The sequence below is a fragment of the Phaenicophaeus curvirostris genome, chromosome 8 (genome assembly GCF_032191515.1).
Source record: "Phaenicophaeus curvirostris isolate KB17595 chromosome 8, BPBGC_Pcur_1.0, whole genome shotgun sequence".
NCBI lineage: Eukaryota > Metazoa > Chordata > Aves > Cuculiformes > Cuculidae > Phaenicophaeus > Phaenicophaeus curvirostris.
This window is the reverse complement of record NC_091399.1, coordinates 29,791,316-29,811,384: the sequence shown is the minus strand read 5'-3', so window position 1 is coordinate 29,811,384 and position 20,069 is coordinate 29,791,316. Positions and strand designations below refer to the sequence as shown.

Here is a 20,069-nt window from a genome sequence, read left to right as displayed (position 1 = left end):
GAGGGCTGGGGTTCTTGGCCTTGGAGAGGATTCCAAGGAGACCTTATTGCCACCTTTCATTACTTAAAGGGAGTTTATAGCAAAGATAGGGAAAACTTTTTATCAGGACCTATAGCAACAGGACAAGGGATAATGATTTTAAACTGAAAGAGGAGAAGTTTAGACTAGATATTAGGAAGAAGTTTTTTGCACTGGGGTTGGTGAAACACTTGAGGAGGTCGCTCGGGGAGGAGGTGGATGCTCCCTTCTTGGAAACATTTGAGGTCAGGTTGGATGGGGCTCTGAGAAACCTGATCTGGTTGAAGATGTCCCTGCTCACTGCAGAGGGGGTGGAACAGATGACCTTCATGGTCCCTTCCAGTCCAAACCATTCTATGATTCTGTGGTTCTATCCTGCCCCGGGCTGGGCGGGTAAGGTGGCAGCTTTGCACAGCCCTGTGGCTGGCAGAGGGAAGGCAATTCCAGGCAATACCGCTTCCCTGTCACCCTTATCTCTGGAAGCAAGGGCCCCCGCCAAGCCTTGTGGGCAAGGGGACAGAGGGCACCTTTGCTCAGCCGCTTCTAGCTACCTCCTTCAGCCCCTTGTCCTTATGCATGAAGTAGTTACTATTACAAAAAGTGGCATAATTTTTTTATTTAAGTTAAAGTGAAGTTTCACCTAAGCAACTGTATTCATTGAAAGTTGGGCAGAATGTCCCTCTGATAGCATGGTTTTCTTCCAAACAGTGTTTTTCCAGACTCTTCATTCTTTGGAGATGGCAATGTCTTGTGTTCAGTGTGATCTGTGCTGAACAGATGTGTCTTCTGTGATCACCTCTGTTTGCAGGCTCTTCTGATCTCAAATGCGTGGTCAGACAGAGCGGGCTCCAAAGCTCCAAATTAGCAAAAGTTTTGACTGTTGTGAAGTTCATAAGAACATTAAAATTAGTCCTTGGAAAGTAATAGAATATGCATAAGATTTCTGCGAAAATTTATCCATATGCCTGTAAGATGGAAATATATTCTGTCTGGAACATCTCTCCTATGAAGAAGGCTGAAAGAGTCAGAGGAGCTTAGCCTGGAGAAGAGAGGGCTCTGGGCAGACCTTATTTTGACCTTATATTGTCAATATATAAAGAAGACTTATAAGAAAGATGGAGATGGACTTTTTATTGAGGCCTATGGTGACAGCACAAGGGGAAATAGTTTTAATCTAAAAGAGGGTAGATTTATACTGGATATCGGGAAGAATTTTTTAATGATGAGCAAGGTGAGACAGTGGAACAAGTTGGCAGAGAAGCTGGGGTTTTTTATCCTGGAGAAGAGGAGGCTGAGGGGAGACTTCATTGCTCTCTACAACTACCTGAAAGGAGGTTGTGGAGAGGAGGGAGCTGGGCTCTTCTCCCAAGCGACAGGGGACAGGACGAGAGGGAATGGCCTCAAGCTCCACCAGGGGAGGTTCAGGCTGGACATTAGGAAAAAAATTTTTCATGGAAAGGGTCATTGGGCACTGGAACAGGCTGCCCAGGGAGGTTTTGAGTCACCTTCCCTGGAGGGGTTTAAGGGATGGGTGGACGAGGTGCTGAGGGACATGGTTTAGTGTTTGATAGGAATGGTTAGACTCGATGATCCGGTGGGTCTCTTCCAACCTGGTGATTCTATGATTCTATGATTACTGGAAATGTTCAAGGTCAGGTTAGATGGGGCTTTGAGCAACCTAGTGTAGCGGATGACATCCCTGTTGATGACAGGGGGTTGTACTAGACGGTATTTAAGGTCCTTTCCAACCAAAATCCTTCTATATGGTGGTGTCAGCGCCACCTGCTGGGCGCGGGACTCGAACCCGAGTCTCCCGGAGTGTTTTCGGGCCCTGGCGGAGGGGGCGTGGTTGCCTTTAAGCCGAGCGGCGTTCAAAGGAACCCAGCCGCAACCAATGGGAAAGAGGTGGCGAAGCAGCAACCAATGAGAGCGCGGCATCCCAGCAGCATCCAATAGGAGCGGGGTGGCCTGGCTTCAACCAATGGGAGCGCGGTATCCCGTCAGTGTCCAATGGGAGCGCGGCACCCCGGCGGCGGCGGCCGGTCCGCAGCCAATGGTCGCTCGCGTTGCTTTGGGGGCGGGTCTCCGGGCGCCATGGTGCAGGCGGGGCGGGCGGCGCGGCCGGGGCCGGTTGGGGCGCGGGGCCGGCGCGGGGGCAGCGGCCCCGCCGAGCGCCCGTAGCCGCCTCGGGCTGGCGGCGCGGGGCGCGCTGGCGGCACCGGGTGGTGGTGGAGGAGGAGGCGGTGGCGGCGGCGGCGGCGGGGGGGAGGCGGAGGACGGCGAGGACGGGGACGGCGGGAGGCAGCCGCCCGCCGCGCCGCCGCCGACGCCGCACAAGAAGATGAAGAAGCGGAAGGAGCTGAACGCCCTGATCGGCCTGGCCGCCGACGGGCGGAGGAAGAAGCCCGCCAAGAAGGGCTCCGGGCACCGGCTGCTGCGCACCGAGCCGCCCGCCTCCGACTCCGAGTCCAGCTCCGAGGAGGACGAGTTCGCGGCGGCGGCGGCGCGGGGCCGCTGCGGCAAGTGAGGCCCGCACCGGGAAGGGCTGAGGCGGGGGGTCGCTTGGGCTGCTCAGCCTGGAGGAGAGGGGGCACGGGGGGCCTCGTCGCGGTCTGGAGCAGGCGCCGGTCTCGTCCCTCTGGTGGCCGCGACAGGAGCCCAGGGGACGGCGGGAAGATGGGCCGGGGAGGGGTAGGCTGGATATTAGGGAAAAAAACTTAGCGGAAGGTGTTATGAGGCACTGAAGTGGCTGCCCAGGGAGGTGGTTGAGTCCCCATCCCCAGAGGTGTTTTAAAGACAGGCAGATGAAATGCTTAGCCATGTGATTTAGTAGCAGGCAGGTACAGTTGGGCTTGATGCTTTCAAAGGGCTTTTCTAACCTAGCAGTTCTATGGTATTAGGAAAAAGTTCTTCACGCAGAGGGTGGTGGAGCACTGGAGCAGCTCCCCAGGGAAGCAGTTGGGGTGCCAAGCCTGACAATATTCAAGCAGCGTTTTGACAGTGCTCTTGGATGGTGGGAATGCTGGAGTTGTCCTATGCAGGGGTAGGCTCAGGGGGGTGGCTTTAAATTGGAAGGGAGAAGATTTAGGTCAGATATTGGGAAGAAGCTCTTCACAATGAGGGCATTCAGGCACTGGCCCAGGTTCCCCAGGGAAGCTGTGGCTGCCCCATCCCTGGAGGAGTTTGAGGCCACGTTGGATGGGACTTTGAGCAGCCTGGTTAATGGGAGGTGTCCCTGCCCATGGCAGGGGGGTGGAATCTGGATGGGCTTTAAGATCCCTTCCAACCCAAACCGTTCTATGATTCTATGACGATGTTTTTAGACACATAGTGTGAATGTTGGGGTTGTCCTGTGCAGGGACAGGAGCTGGACTCAATGATCCATGTGAGTCCCTTCTAGCACAGGCCATTCTGTGATTCTAGGTCAGCCTGGCAGCTGGGGGTGTGGGGTGCAGGGCTCTGTCAGGAGCTGTGAGCAAGGAGTGCATTCTGCCCCATGCGTTGCCTGTCCTGGTGTAGGAGCAGATCTGAATCATTCTCTGTTTTTTTCCTTCATGGTTATTCGTCCTTTGAGCAGCATGGGGTCAAAATTTGCTCAGAGAAGTCGTAGCTGCCCCATCTCTGGAGGTGTTCGATACCAGGTTGGATGGGGCTATGAGCAGCCTCATCCAATGGGAGGTGTCCCCGCACATGGCATGGGGATTGCAGTGCTGGTTTTCTGGTGGTTGTGATGTGCTTTTGCCAATAAATAAACTTTTTATTTAAGTAACAGCAGTATTAATGTGACTCTAAGAAGCAGGCGCTTTGTAGAAAAACTTAGGTTGTTTCAGGTGGTCTAGGAGTACTTGTTGGACCAATAGGGTAATGACCTTTCTTGAAGCCTGCTTTCCAAGTTATGAAGCAGATGTTTGTAACGTAAGCTTATGTGAGGAGAGCAGGAAATTTCAGTAAGGGAAACCTGACAGCTGCTCTTAAATGTGCTAGATGTGCCTCCTGAGGATAAACTGAGCAGTGAATATTAGCCCTGATGTAACTGTACAGCTGTATTTGTTCTTGGAAGAGCGCTTTGTTAGCTCTTATCAGCCAAAATATGTCCTGTTCCAGTGCTGTCCCTTGCTTTGATAGAACAGCATTTAAAATAAAACTTTTCTAGGTACTGTTGAATATTCACCATCTGTTATTTTTGTTTTACCCAGGGGAGACTATCTACGATGCTGCAAGTTCTGTTACCCATTGTGTGCGTTTGTCATTCTTGCTGCTTGTGTGGTAGCCTGCGTTGGCTTGGTCTGGATGCAGGTGGCTCTCAAGGAGGATCTGGATGCAATAAAGGAGAAGTTTCGAACGAGTAAGTATAAATGTAACTGCACTGTTTTCACATCTGCTTCGGGCAGGAAGCAGAGCTTCACTTGCCTGCCTGCTTACTGAAAGTACTGAGTAAGCAAGCTGCACCTGGATTGAGGAGTCCTCTGAGTCAAAAACACTTGGAAGCTGGGCGAACCTAAGGCAAATGTTACATAGTCTTTCAGAGTCGCTGGGCTATAGGTGGGACTGTACTTGCTTGTGCATATATTTCTAAACTTCCTGATTTTACGTGGAAGTCCCCCGTGTAAGGGAGAGCTGAGCATCCTTTTTCTCAGCTGTGCAAACTACTTTCTTTCCTCTTGGTGCCTAGAGAACGGCACACAGGCTGCTGCAAAATGCACAGTGGAATCATAGAATCTCTAGATTGGAAAATACCTTTGAGATCATCAAGCCCAAATATACCTGTCCACTACTAAATCTTATTCCTAAGCACTTCATCTATTCATCCTTCAAACACCTCGTCTTGAGCTCTTTTGGAAACATCTAGTACTTGCTGTGGTGTTGCTGCAATTTGAATATTCTTTCAGTGTTATGTTTCTTCTTCATATCCTCTGAATGTTTATCTTACTTGCGTTGACCAGTTCTTGTTCAGCTTTTATGTTGTATTGCATGTGGCATGGAGTTACATCATGTTTAATACTTTGATGTGTGGAGTTAAGCATTTTGCTTGTAGGACTCGGGTTTTCCTTGTCCGTGTAAGGTTTCTATATTAGAGTTCTGTAATGCTGAGATGTAACAAATGGTGAGATTTGTTCATAACTTATGCCCTGGGTTCTCTGTACCTCACCTCTGGACACAAAGTGTGTTTTGTTACCTTATTTTAGTAGCGTTTAAAATCATGAATGCTGGAAAAGCAAAGATAAGCTGGGGAGCTGTGTGGATAGAGCAGCAGAGAGCAAAGCTGAAGCAGTTAGGTGGGCTCTAGCTGGTCTGGGAAAGCTAGTTACATTTTGCCTAGAGAGTACTGCTATTGACTGTGGGGTTTGTCCCGTAGCTTTGGTCTTTGTGGTAGAGTTTTTGTACTGAGGATGTGAAGATGACCTAAAAAATAAGGCTGGTGAAATTAGCTCAAAAGTTAGGAGCATGTTAGGGCTGGAGGTAAGCAGAGGGCTTGATTTGCTTGTGGTAAAAGAGGTACTGAGCAAATGTGTGTACAAATTCTTTGCTGTTGGTCCTTGGGGAGTTGTCTGACAAGATAGAACCTGCTGGCTGGGAGTGAGAGAAAGCATTGCTGATACTGGACTCTGAGAGTTAGCCGTGATTGGCATCACCAGGTATGGAGGATATCTTTAGTTACAGGTGCTGCACTGTGGCAGTGAGCATACGAAACAGCTCTGCAGTAGCTGTCTCTGTGTTCTGGGTACACTGTAAATTAGCCTTGTTGCTATGGGACTGTAGACCTGTATGTTCCTCTGAAAAAAATGCTCTTTGTGGACTGGTCTGCTTTAAGTATGTACTGGCAGTACAAGTTTTGCATGATGACAACATATGTTGGCTTTGGTGTAGTTAAGTTTCATCATTCCTGTTCTACACAGGCCTGTTTGTTAACAGAGTTTTTCCGCTCTGAGCTTACTGTCAGGCGATTACAGATGTGCTTGTTTTCTCCTTAATAGGATAGATAGAAAAGCTGTGCATTTAATACTTCCTGTAGTGATAAAATAGTCTTAGATTTCCTTGTCACTGTAATAGCATGCCTAGAAACTAGATGGGTGCCTTATAGTGAGGCACAGCATTTAAAACAGCAACAAAAAAGCAGACAGCAAGAGCAACCTGGTTTCAAAAGGTAACATTGTGCTTTGGTGAGATGTGTGGGTGGATGGAGAGGCAAAGACAGGGATCTCTCTGCCCTAGGGCAAGTTTGGAAAAAGAATCTTCCTCCTCTAAATCTTCATCCAGTTTTTTTCCCTTTAAGAGGTGGTTCCTGTGGTGGTATTTGTGAATATTCTGGCATTCTTTGAACAAGCTGAGTATGGTAGGAATGCTTTATAAGAATAAGGCATTTTTACTTCTAGTGTTTGGTATAGAGAGGAGTCATTGTGGTGCTTCCCTTCATTTGTTATTAACGATGAAAGAATGCACATAGTACTTAACTTTTCTGGCACTGCAAAAAACTCTTTATGTGGAGCCTCACTGTACACGGTGAGAGTGGCAAAACAAAAAGTAATTTGTATACAAGAGCCTATGAGACATCAGATTTAGTGTGAACTGCTTGTCAAATGCACAGTTAGGCTCTTAGTCTGTTTTAGCTAAAATCCACCTTCCAAGGTCTTACTTAACTGAAAGTGTTATTTGGATCTTGGGTGATCAGCGCAGATTAGTCTGTACCTAGGAATTACTTTAAGGACTTGTTTCAAGAAAAATCAAGTAGGTTTTTGAAGATGCATGGCTTTCCAGTTGTGTGTATTTGGGCATCCACTCCAGGGGCTTGGAGCACTTCTGAAGGCTTCTCCTTTTGACCAGATGGGTCACACATGGAGATGAGCTCTGGGAGCTGCCAGCTCTGTACTGTGTAGGTCCCGTTGCCCTTGGCAGCCTGCTCTGAATGCTGGCAGTTTGTTGTGACACATTCCAGTGCTGTGTTGCAGGGTGGAGGTGCAGGTTTTGGAGGACTGTCATCTTCATCTCAAGACCTTTGCTTATTTGTTTCCCAGACCCAGAGATTTAGGATTGCCTAATAGTGCTTGCAGCTGAACAACTTGCGTCACTGCAGACCTGGAAGAGCTGCATTTCTGAGGCTCACTTGAATGGGCTTGAGCTGTGCGTTTTCCCCCTTCCTGTAGTATTAATGGCAGTAATAACTGACTTCATTTTCAAGGACCTTGTGCACCCATTTGTTTACCAACAGACGTTCCTGCATGTTATTTTCAGTTGTCTTTGTGTCACACGGACTGTAATCACTTTAATCTCTGGAATTCACTTCATCCTTAGCAGCCCCTTTGCAGGCTGGAAAGGGCATGGAGGTTCACTTCAGGTGCCTCCTTTGCCCTGGTACTGTTGGCAGCTCTTATTCGTGGTCCCGTTACTATTTTATGTTCCTCTGAAAGTAGTGCAACATAACTGCACTAAATAAAGTCCTGCCGAGGCTTGCCAGAATTACAAAATTATGGTAAAGTGTTAAATTTAGTATAGTCTCTTTGGGTTCTCCCTGCAGACATAAATGTTCTTAAAATAAAAAAGAGCTGTCTTTCTGAACAAACACTTAATTCTGAATTAGCAATAAAACCATATGCAGAAACTGTTATTGCCTTCTGTAATAGCTGTAGATGTTGCCATTGTAATTTGTTTTCTGCCTTTCAACATTGTTTAACTGGACTTTTGGGGTTTTATTTAAATAAATTAAATTATTTTTTTCTTTTTTCTTTTTAGTGGAATCTAATCAAAAGACATCATTCCAAGAAATTCCTAAACTGAATGAAGATTTGGTGCAGAAGCAAAAGCAACTAGAACAAATTGAGACTGGAGAGCTGGGGCTGAATAAAATCTGGGTCAATATCACAGAGATCAATAAACAGGTGAGAGGGATCAGTGCGTTCTCTGTTTCAAAAAAAAGTAAAATATTCCATTCAAATTTATTTTTACAAATCAATTCGAAGTGCAGTGCTGAGCTTTTATCTAAGGACTTCGGTGTCATGTGCTAGATTTTTGGTTTTAAGTTAAAATGGAGTGTAACCCTGAATATCTAAGAAGCAAAAAATGTTTGAGCGTCTGGTTGGACTGGAGACTCCTTGCAAGGAGGAGAAATTATACAGCTGGTGGAAAAACCTCAGGGAGAAATTATAAGAACGTAGAGACTGTGCAGCTCTTAATTTTCCTGCCGAATAATTGTCATGTTTCTGATGAGAAATTTGACATTTCAGGTTTCTGAGAGTGTCTGCAAACGTTTCATAAGCATTGAAAAGAGTAGCCTGAATCAGTGCAAGTTCATGTTGGTACAAATGAGGTAGTGGTTTCTTGTGAATATAAAATCTGCTAATGCACACTTGAAATCTGGGCCGGTGTAAATCTTAGCTCTGTTTATGCGGCTTGAACTAAGCCACTTAACAGAAAGCTGTTTCCTCATGCTTCAAACAAAGCATCCAGCAAGGCTCTTACTGAAATTCTTGCCTCAGAGGGCAGTAGTTGAGAGCTGCTCACAGTTAGTGGTATCAAGAGGTCTGTGTGGGGAACCCTCCCTGACACTGGTGCTTTGGGTTTAATTTTTAAGAGTACTGAGGTGCCTGCTCAGATTGGTTTTTCCTTAAGTCCCATGCAGTGGTTCAGCGCTTAGTGGGGCAGATAAACACATGTGAAAATGTGACTTGCTTCCATTGGCATCTGGCAGTATGCGTTATCCGCATATACTTAGGTGCTTCATTGGACTTCTAAAACACTATCATCTGCACCTGAACATCAAAGATACTTGCATGTGCTTCTTCCAGGCCCTTAAGTTATTTTGGGTCTGGTTACAGGCTGAGTGCCAGCTCTTCTGGGGATCAAAACGTAATTACTGTTGTTTTCCCTGAATTGTTTGGATGTCCTGCTGGGAATTATTTCAGCCAGTATTCACAGCTGTGGAACCAAAGGCTCCACATGCCAGCTGATCAGCATTGGCCTGATGTAAAATTAGGATCTTGCCCATTTCCTTAGCTTGCAAAACAAGAAGAAAGTGGGTTTCAGCCGCCCTACTTTTGTGTTGTCAAGTGTGAGAAGAATTTGTTTTGACTACTGATGTCTACAAATTGATCTTACAGTGTTAATGTTAGCAATTAATGACTAGCATGCAGTTGTTGCTAATTTGACAACCTCTTAAGTGGAATGAATAAGTAATCTTGAAGACCCATTGAATAACTTGCTGTCTGGGTCAAGCAGCTGACACAAATTGAGATTGCCTGCTGTACCTAGGTTGTCACTGTTCCACTTCTGTAGCAGAAGGTTTTGGTGATACATGGAATTTGTTTTCCTGTCGCTCTGCTAGAGAAGTTGGATGGCCTCGTGTGTGTTGCTAGGTGGATTTGATTGCTAAATACAGAGGTAGGTGACTCTTTCCGTCGCATAAAGGCTTCTTGCACAATTTTAAAAATCTTTTTTGGGCAACAGCCTTTCTCTAAATGGATGAGTGTAAAATGGACAGAAGATATCTTATTGAAAAGAAGAGTCTTCTGTGGTTTTAATTCAATTTTAAAAAACCCTTCCTATCTTGGAAGATTTTTTTTTTTAATGTTGCCTAGCCAGGACTTACAGCCTGGAGCCAAAGGTGCTTTGTGCGTATGTATGTATTTTTGTCTTGCTTTATGTTTTAAAGTTACAGATTGAAACATTAGTATTGGGAAAGGTCATTAATCAGGATTATGTTGAGTAATACTGAATATTCCTGTCTTTTTTTCTTTTAGCTGTCACTGTTGACCTCAACAGTAAATCATCTCAAAAACAATGTCAAGTCTGCTTCTGATTTGATTTCTCTTCCTTCCACAGTAGAGAAACTTCAGAAGGCAAGTATTGTAAATGTGGCTATTGCTAAACATGTCCTGTGCTGCTAAGCTCCAGCTGGGCTGTTTGGGACAGTAATGACAACAGGAGCCATCTGAATTGCATGTGAGGAATATTTGCTTTCTGAATTGGACTTCATGTACTTGATATTGTATGGTTGTACGATAATGTGTGGCAGATAAGAAATTTGAAGGCCTTTGTTGTCCCTTTCTGGAGATGCATTTGTTTCTGGCAGTATTATGTTCACTTCTTTACCTTGGAGCTGATATTTCTGGTTGCTTTCCTTCAGGTTACTAATCTTATCGTGTAAGACGCTTGCAAAATATCTGTCTGCAAATAGGTCCTTTGTTTAACTTTTTTAATCAGAAAAGAAAATTATTTGCTTTTTGGAAATCTTCCTCATCTTGAGCAGCACATAGTTCTACATCTTGCTTTGCGTTGACAATCTTGAGGTGGGTAGGAGTCTTGGTTGGGAGTGGTGGGCCTGGAACCAGTAGTGTGGGAGTTTTCTTGGTGTTCTGCATGCACAGCAAAACCTGAATTGTACTGGGATAGATTTCTGACAGTCTCTTAAAGATGGGCCCTATGGGTGGCACAAACTTACTTCTAAAGTGACTTCTGTTGGTACAGTCTTACCATGTGCCTTAGCTGAGCATTATTTACCAAAGAACTGTCCTGTTTATTTTGGTAAAAAGAATGGCTTGTTGAAACTTGCCCAGCTCTTCCATGGCAGTTCTGTTTATTTAGCAATAAATATTTATATTGGGCTCACACCTGATGTCAGCCAAGTTGTCTTTGTGGCTTTTGTGCATTACCACTTCTCATTTTTATCCCTACAAAATTAATGTATAATCAACAAGGTTGTCATATGCAAAGCAATTAGTGTGATTTGGCTGATTAGGCTGCAAGGATTTCTGGTTCTGGGAGGAGTACAAAACTATTTCCTAAGCCTCTAGTGTGTTATGAGCATGCTGAGTTTTCACTCTGTCATATCAGAAGTAAGTCTTAAGGCAGTGCCTAGAACCTGAAACTTGCACCTGCTTTGTTTATGTGATATAGAAAAATCTTGTTGTCTTCTTGGTGCCTTCAGTATTGTCAGAACAAAGTGCTAGGGCCAAAAGGTTTTGGCTTGCAGTGATCTGCTGAACAGCAAAGCTTTGTTGTGTTGAAATAAGGCCATCCTTCATCACATTTAGTGAAAATCAAAGATCTTGGGAACTCTTGAGTTCTTTCCAATTTCTGCTGTTGAGTCTAAGTAAGTTCTTAGATGTGGCATCTGTTTCCACTGCTCTCTTGATGCCATCATGCTTGCATTTATGTTTTGGAATTTTGTTAAAATAAAGCCAGAGCTTGAATCCTTCCAGGAGGTGTTAAGTGTAGAAAAACTATTCTGAGGTTTAAACAGAACGGTTTTAAAGGCTTGTAAGTGTCATATTAATGAAAAGCTTTTAAGTTTCAAGACGCGGGGTCCTCTTAAGCCCCGTGTGTGCACTGCATTATCTCCTGTCACACAGCAGTAAGTGTACGTTGGTTGCCTGGTTTTTGATAGCCCTGGTGAAAAATCTCAGTTGCCCACTACATCCAGCTGTCTTTAGAATTACCTGCTTTTCTTGGAAGAAAATGCTGCTGTTTTTAGAACAGGATTTTGTTTTTCTTAAGCCTTTTTCTCTCTAGGTACTGTTCCTGTAAATGGGAAGCTGCCTACTGGCGTTAGAATCCTGAAGGATTACCGAGGGTGTTCCTCTTGGACAGGAGCTTTTGTTTGGACTAATGAAAGATGCTCAGTGTCCTGAGGTCCTCCAGGGCAGAGAGGTTGCTCACTGAACCTGTGTTTAGACTTGCAAAATGAAGAGCTAGAGGAGGATTTATATGGATATTGTTTGAATATACTCTGGGTAGCTAGAGCGTCATTGCAGTGCAGTGAGAGAGATTCTATGATGATGTGTGGGCAGTTATGGTTGGGCTTGATGATCTCAAAAGTCTTTTCTATGATTTGAAGGGCTTATGAGCATAACAGGTTCATAGGAAGAGGGGATTTTAGACGGGTTCTATCTGTTTTGATGGTTTAAGAAAGTGTTAAAAATGGAATGAGAAGCATAAGAGCATGCTCTGTCCTGTTACTCTAACTTCCACTAGTGTTTGTGGATGTGACAGGTGACGATATGATGGGTGCTATGCTGTCAATTGCTAAAATGTCAGTGCAGCTTAACAGACCAGTTTCTGACTTAAGAGCTGGGGTTAGAAGGTGTTCACATAGGTGAAGGCAAGGGAAAGAGGACACTGCAGTAGATGGAAACAAAGGTTGCTGTCACAGCACCCTGGCTGTACCTGTAGAATTCACAGGAGCTTTTCTGATGCTTCAGAGCTGTTCTTTCGTTTTAAAAAAGCAATACTTGCTTGAAAATTTTCTCTGCAACCTTTGGGAGACTACGTTTTGTAGTATATACTGTCTGATGGGTAACCCTGAAAGGCAAGGCAGGGTAAACGGGGCAGCATCAGCATCCTTGTATTCCATACAAATCCTCCATGTAGAGAGGGGGTAAGATATCTTCATCTCAGGATTTTTCTTTTTTTATCATTAATGCTAGACCATTTGTATTGGCATGCAAGCAACCAACCTGTAATTTTGGTTGAGCTTAAGCTCTAATGGTGAAGAGTAAGTCTTTGTTTATTGGCCTGGACATGCACTGGGTATAATTTGCAGTTTTGTCTGCAGAGAAAATTCTGAATACTTCAAATTCACATGTGTATTTTTGTGGCATTTTGCCAGCAGTTCCACTAGCAAAGAATTGTTTGAAACTTTGGGACAGTGCAGTATAAGGAAGGCTGAGATTTTTGTCATCTTTATTCCAGACCGTGGCAAACATAGGTAGCACTCTTACCAGTGTTTCTCATGACGTTGAAAATATACAGACAGTAATTGAAGAGTACAAGAAATCCATGGAAATACTCCAGAATGATGTGGTAAGGAAATGTACTGATTTAATGCTGTTTTAATGGTTACTTGTCTAAAATAAAGCAAGTTTAAGAACTGTGTGGGGTTTTTCCTTAAGCCTTCAGAATACTTCTAAAGTTCTAGTTGGTGCTGGTTGGTACATAAATATACTGTTAATGTCGTAATCCCTGTGTGGCATCTCCCCTATGGAATCAAGTATGTGTTTTTCTGTAGACAGATTTGTTAGTTGCTTCTATGCTTCTGTCCTGCAGATTTTTGCTTCCTATCACGCAGATGTGGAACCTCTGCTTCTGTGTGATGCAGGTTACTGCTTATGGTAACTGCTTATGCTTTTGGATGCCAACCCTATCCTGGGCTGCGTCAAAAGAAGTGTGACCAGCAGGTCGAGAGAGGTGGTTCTGCCCCTTTACTCTGCTCTCCTGAGACCTCAGCTGGGGTCCTCTCTTTGGTTCTGGAGTCTTCAGCACAGGAAGGACACAGATCTGTTAGAGCAAGTCCAGAGGAGGCCTTGAAGATAATCGGAGAGCTGGAGCAGCTCTCATATGAGAACAGGCTGAAGAGTTGGGGTTGCTTAGCTGGAGAAGTTTCTGGGGAGATCTTATGGCAGCCTTCCAGTGCTTAAAGGGGGCCTCCAGGAAAGCTGGGGAGGGGCTCTTTATCAGGGAGTGCAGGGTTCGGACAGGCGGAACCAGTTTTAAGCTGAAAGAGGGGAGGTTTAGATTAGATACTAGGAAGAAATTTTTTCCTGTGAGGGTGGTGAGGCCCTGGCACAGGTTGCCCAGAGAAGTTGTGGCTGCCCCATCCCTGGAGGCGTTCAAAGCCAGGTTGGAAGGGACTTTGAGCAACCTGATCCAGTGGGAGGATCTGCCCACAAAAGGGAGTTGAAACTGGATGAGCTTTAAGATTCCCTCTGACCCAAACGATTCCATGATTCTACGGTAACTTATCTCCACTCTCTTAAGAGCTGGGGATGGTGGAAGCATGGAGGTACAGTTTGGTTGAATTAAGCATGAAATTACTGACCACCTTTACCATAAACTACTTGCTGTATTTATACTAACCTCTCACTCAGGGTTAACTGAATCAATAAATAAAGTTTTTCAGATAAACTGCAATATAGCATTACATTAGTAAGAATGCTTGCAGATAAAATCTAAATTGGGCATTTCATAAAATCTGATTGAATCAGTGAGTGCTGAGAAAACATTGTAGATATGACTGTGTATGGTAGCATTGAAATGTGTATTATCATATGTCGTTAAAGGAAGAAGAGCTAATTTAGGGGGTTAATTAAAATAAATTTGGACCCTTTGTGTTTGAAAGAGAAAACTGTATTAGCCTGGTTAAAATACTGCATGCACAACAGACATGAGCAACTATAATTGTAGCAAAACATCCTTAACTGCAGCCTGACAGTTATTAAAAGCTTAGTATTTTTTTCAAGCATTCAGTAACATATTTTTATATTTCTTTCCTTAGAAAGAATTAAAACAGATACCTTTACTTCCCGCCACTAATGTGCCAAGGACTGAGAGAAATCAAACAGAAAATTGCAAAAAGGTATTTTTCTCCCTTGCATAACAAATACTGGTACAATTATCACTGATACTTAATGCTTTCGTGTGTTTTGCGGTATTGTAGTTTACAAAAAGGGATGTTATTGTCAAGGCAATGCAGATAGCAACCTTAAAAATGAAATGCAAGATAATTGTGCTGTATTTTGTTCCTGTGGACGTGCAAACAGGAAAGTATCTAATCAGAGAGTACCTGTTTGTGCTCCAGCTGGGTGAGGAGTAAAGCGACGGAAACAGATATCAAACAAATTATAGGTGTACTTTGCTTGTGTAAATGGAAATGAGCTAAAGGCTTTTTATCAAACGAATTTTATGGCAGGTATGTGCCAATCTGAGCAAATCTAGGAGTGGCATGTATTGAGTCACCTTCAATGTAATTGGGGGTGTGGAAACCAGGGATTTGGCAACAAAAAAAGGATAGTATGTGAATGGGTCAGAATGTCATGACTGCATTTACTTACATTTAATAGTCAATATCTTCCTGAGAAATGAATCTTGAGTACAAATATGTCTGGAATACTTTCTTGGGACAAATAGTTGGGGTAGTTACTAAGCTTGCCCTGGAAAATTAGATGCGTAGGCTTTGTGTGTTTGCTGGCACAGCTGAAGTTAGCCCTGAGGAAAATCTCAGTTTCAAACTTTGAAAGCAGGAATAACTTTCTGGTAACTTCCAGTTGGATGTTTTCAGCTGATGCGGTGGAGAGCCAGCCTGAAGTGTGTCTGCTTAAACTGGGTCAGTCACTAGTCACTAGGTTGTTAATAGAGAGAGCGCTGCAGAAGCTGAGTAAATGGTTGTGTGCTGGTTTTGTCTTGCAGGAAAGTGAGTCACTGCATGCGGCTTTGGACAAGCTGAATAATTCTGCAGTGGCGTACCAGAAGTTGAATGACCTCAAGCTTCTAAATGTGGATTCAGCCATTGGTAACCTTAGCCAGAGGGTTGTGCTGTTAGAAAACTCCCCCCTTGCTGTGAATAATCTGGACAAAAGAGAGAACTTGTCTATGTATGTGGTAAGTATTTGATGCGTAAGGGTGTCTACTCAGACTGGTAGCTTCAATACTTTGTATACACTACACATACAGCTTTTTCAAACCCAAATGGAGGAAATAGCAGAGTGAAACTTGAGACACTTTAGGTTTAATTTTAAAAGGCTGAAATTTGTTTTCTGTTTCTGAACAGATAAGCAGCTTTAGGGGTATCTCTGAAGCCGTTATTTCTTCCCTGCAGAATCTACAAAAAAGTGTCTCTGTGGCATTTAAGACTTGAGTGACTGCTTAATTGGACAGGTTTCACAAACTGTCTGTTAAAGATCCCTGAGGGGCTAGATGTGCCTCTGGATTGTTCAGTGGAGTTTAAATGCTAAAAAAAATTAAATTATTAATATTGAATAAGTTCATAATTCCTTCCAGTGTACCATACTGGGGGCTGTCTCTGAGAAGGTGCTCTGTGTGTTTAATGGTAAGGAACATGCTGATGATATTGTGATAAATTTCATAACCTGCTGTCTTTGTGTTTATTCTAATGATTTGTCGTGGTTTGTTTTTTTTTTTTCTTTTTTTTCTCCTGCTTCATGCCTGCCAACTCTGAAGGAAAGAAACGCTATTGTAGAAAATAAGCACATGAATAAACTTGTCTCCCCTTCATTTTTTTCCTGTAGGGGAATGATGCAACTACCTCGCTAAGAGTGGAAAATGAAGATCAACTAGATAATGAAACTCATGCAAATAAAGAACTGAAGGTAAAGCAAGGAAATACAAATTATACTGGATTAGTAGAGTATGTAATTATCTTTGTAATCACGTTTTAAATGAGACTTAATTGAGGAAAGATCCACAAGCAGGCTAATGTGATCTAGTTTGTTTTAAAAGTCTAAAGTAGAAAGGACAGTTTATCTGTCCCATTATGAGAGACAGGAAGTCAATTAGGATGGGAGAAGAGTTGTAACAGTTCAAAGTCTTGCCATTATAACTGAATATGGGATAACATAGCAGAACTGCTCTAATATCCCTTTGTACAGCTGCGAAAAATCTTGGGTGATTCCAGCTGTGGTCCAGTAGAACAGGGGACTCTGCAGCCAGCTCATTTGGGGTTATGGTGTTCATCCGGTTTTGAAAACTTCTGTGGGTTGACTGAGAGGAATTTTGCACTAGTGGAGTCTAGGAACTGACGAAAGCCGTGTTTGAGTAATGATCTGATGCCAGTCTAACTGAATGGCCACCTTGTACGTTGGGGACTAGAGGTGGTGCTGCTGAGCTCGGTTCCCATCTTCTGGAAAGATGGCAAGTGCGCGAACTGGGCTACGCTGTCATTTCTAGGCTTGGATTGGTGTGAACTCAACCTGTCATCTAGAACCTACTGGTAAAAAGAGTGAAGGAGCTCCAGATTGAAAACTGTGGTGGTTTTACTTTGACACAAAGTAGCCAATACTGCAGAAAAACATTTAAAACAATTCTGCAGTTCACTTATGTGTATAGATGTTCGCTCTGAATGTGTTTTAGATTGATTTCAAAATAATCTGACATTTAATTTCCATATTTCTTATGTAAACAAGCAAGATTCTGCAAAAGAATAAGAAACGATCTGCAAAATAGTTGCCTATATTTCAGGCTGAAGTACGGATTTTATTGTTTTCTTACAGACAATATGAATTTATTTCTTTCATCTTTCCATGAATTTATTTAATTTTATTTTTAATCTTGTTTTAAACTTGATCAGCCTGGAGACCTCTAAGTCACTCAAAAGTATTTACATATTTTAAATTACTACTTTTTCTGATGTTCTCCATCTACTGAAATGGTACTTTTTAAGAAGCTTTTTTTCTACCTATGCAGGAAACGGGAACTAGAGATTCTCATGTATCAAAACTAAGAGAGAAGCTTCAGATGATCAGTGTTCTCGCAGGCAAGCCAGAAAATGACAGACTCCTTGAGACATCTAAGAATGGTAAGAAAGTTGTATGATAACTGTCCAAAAACCTGAACCTATAATTCAAAGAATAACAACTGAACGTGGATAATTTAGACTATTCCCTAAGACTTTGGGTGGAGGTTATTTCAGTTAAAGCGGAAGGAAACTGTTGGCTCTAAACCAGAAAGCTATATATGACTACAAATTTAAGGTGACTTTTTGTGCATGTAGCAGGTATTGTGTGCATCAGTAGCTTGTATTTGACGGCATGCAGAGCTTAACTGATAGAAATTTATACCCAGTAACATTATTTTCGCTTTTTCAAAATCTGAGTGTAACTTAGAGGGAAGGTCCGTGTCTCTGCTGGCAGATCTCTTCTGCATTTCTGCTACATGTATTCAGGTAGTGCGCAGGATAAGATTTGAAATACTTTATTACAGTGGAACTGTGCTTGTTCTTAACTTACTAAGCAGCAGCTTGGAGATTTAGACCTCACTGTTGGGGGAAGATGGACACCTGACAAGATGAAAGCCACCCCAGGTGGGCAGGTGTAATTTGCTTAATAAAGCTTGTTCAGCACCTTCAGACTGAGAGGTAGAAAGTGCTTCCAAGTCATTCCTTGTACGAGGTGTACAAATATACATCTCCTAGTATAGCATGAAAGCTTAAAGCTATAACTGTCCAAAAAAAAAAAAGATTTCCTTCCTTCTGTTCTTCTAGTTACTGGCAAAAGAGGAAAAAACCCACTGCTGTGTTCTGAAATTATTTTGAAATTAGTCTTATTTGATTTCTTTTGTTTCTGCTAACTGTAATTCCATGGAACTGTTAAGACTAATAGAGATTGTTTTGTAACAGTTGAAAGTAGTCCGAGTACTACAGCAAAGCCCACAGACCTTTCAAGGCTGGCTTCAAGGTCAGCTGATGACAACGCAGAGAGCAGTGGACAGCTGAGACATCTGTCCTTACCAGGAGTTTCCAGCGTGGAAGGTATGTCCTTTATAGGCCGACCTTTTCTTTTGCTGAATATTTCATGTCAGTGTTCAGGAGATGATAGTATAATTTAAATTATGATGGTGTGTCTGGTCATTCTAGGGTAAGGGAGATCAATTTTAAAAGCTTGAGAACTATGGATTTAAAAGAAAAGTTAAAATAGTAATAAAGACTAGTGTGTAAAAGAAAAGAAACTGGGAGCGTTTGTTATAAGTGGATTGTAATTACTATGAGTGCAAAATACTATATCGAGTGCCCCAGAGATTGAAAGAGAAGTCAAAGGCAGAATTAGAGTGCTGAAAGAAAATGAAGTAGGTGTGAGTCTGTATGTTTTGGGGGTTTTTCTTTATTTTTTGAAGGAAACACTGCCTGGCCAAATGAATGGTTTCTGGATCTTGCTGTTCAGTCTTTTCTGCTACTGAAAGGGCAATGCTTTGCGTCAGGAAATGAATAGACACTTCTTCCTTTATATTGTCATTGGTGCTGTTGGTATAGCAACAGTCATTCTGAGCTTGCTTTTGTGGAGGATAACTGCATCTGTATGCAGTTAGTGGTTGTAGAATGAGGTATTAGTCCTACTCAGAAATAGGGATTTATTTTTTTTTCACATTTAATGTAATTTAATCCAGAAATGTTTGTACTTTCTTCACCTAAACTGTTACGCTGACAGCAGGCAAGCTGCTTACTTGGGGATGCTTTGTCTAATTACTAGGTAGTAAGACATAGTGCAGTAATCTGGAAGAGCCACTTCTAAGATATTTCTGTGTACTTAAAAGAGGTACTTTTTAAATACTTGTTCTCTTTGCAGATCTTCAGAATTTGTTTGAACGAGCAACTTTAGATGCTGATGGAAAACTATCATATGAAGATCTTCAAAAACTGCTTGGCTCTACAGCCCAAGAGTCAGAGAGCTTTAAGAAATTTGACACAGATGGAGATGAGAAATACTCATTACAAGAACTGAGATTAGCATTAGATGTATAGAATATATATTTAGAAATGTGGTATTGCTGGATGCTACTGTAGCTAAAGGAGACTACGGGACACAGAAAACTATGTCTGCACTTTCCCGGTGTTTTACTGATCTTTGGGGCTAAATTACTGTATGCATTGCCACTTCTTTTTTTTGTTTGCATTTATTGGAAAGAAATTTACAGATTTCTATGTTGAGAGGACATAATATTGGGACTGTGTTAAAATCCAGAAGATTCCTAAACTTGGAAACACTTTCTTCTCATTCTTTCCTTTTCAAGAGAGTTCTTGTTTTTAATTTAAAATGTGTACATACTAAAATAAAACTATGGTTTTATATTTCACTGAAATTTGCCTTAAATTAGAGAGCTGCACTTTACGTAGAGCAGAAGGAAATCCGTCATGTAAAGATGGGCTGCTTCTGCTTGTAAATATTTGAGATAGAGTAAATTATGCATATTTAAGGAGAAGGTTGCGTCAGGGGCTATGTTGGTAGTAAGCTGTTCATAATAAGGGACTGAGCATAAAAGGGGTGCTTAAGAGCTTCAGCTAAACCTCTAATTTTGACTAAGTATGTCCAGGAATGAGTTTGGACTCAGTCAGAGGAAAGCAGGGATAGTAAATGATGCCCATGTATAGCAGGATTTATTTTTAGAGGGAAGAGCTTAAAGAGTTTTTATATCATGAGCCTACAGGAGCAATTACCTACCAAGTGCTTGGGTTTTCACGTCAGCATCCTTTTAGCTTTGCTGTGTTGCATCCAGATTACATTTTGAGATGAGCCTATCTGTTTTATTTTTTTTTAAAAAAAGGAAGTATTGGACAA

General features: G+C 42.7%; 2 protein-coding genes across 4 annotated transcripts in view; both read left to right on the top strand.

Annotated features, from left to right (window-relative positions):
- Positions 1 to 20,069, top strand: part of MKNK1 (MAPK interacting serine/threonine kinase 1) — a 107,465-nt gene that overhangs the window by 14,961 nt on the left and 72,435 nt on the right. The gene's annotated exons all lie outside the window — the stretch shown is intronic.
- Positions 2,263 to 19,593, top strand: EFCAB14 (EF-hand calcium binding domain 14). 3 transcript variants are annotated; one of them, XM_069863031.1, is made up of 11 exons: positions 2,263 to 2,541; positions 4,215 to 4,363; positions 7,747 to 7,892; positions 9,750 to 9,848; positions 12,700 to 12,810; positions 14,282 to 14,362; positions 15,193 to 15,384; positions 16,032 to 16,112; positions 17,206 to 17,317; positions 18,137 to 18,268; positions 19,080 to 19,593. In XM_069863031.1, exons 1-11 carry the CDS (start codon positions 2,360 to 2,362, stop codon positions 19,253 to 19,255), a joined length of 1,461 nt encoding a protein of 486 aa, XP_069719132.1. In that variant the 5' UTR covers positions 2,263 to 2,359; the 3' UTR covers positions 19,256 to 19,593. The 3 variants fall into 3 exon arrangements, with proteins under 3 accessions (XP_069719132.1, XP_069719130.1, XP_069719131.1); XM_069863029.1 differs by having other exon boundaries at positions 2,273 to 2,541; positions 12,700 to 12,807; XM_069863030.1 differs by lacking the exon at positions 12,700 to 12,810 and having other exon boundaries at positions 2,273 to 2,541; positions 9,750 to 9,852; positions 14,286 to 14,362.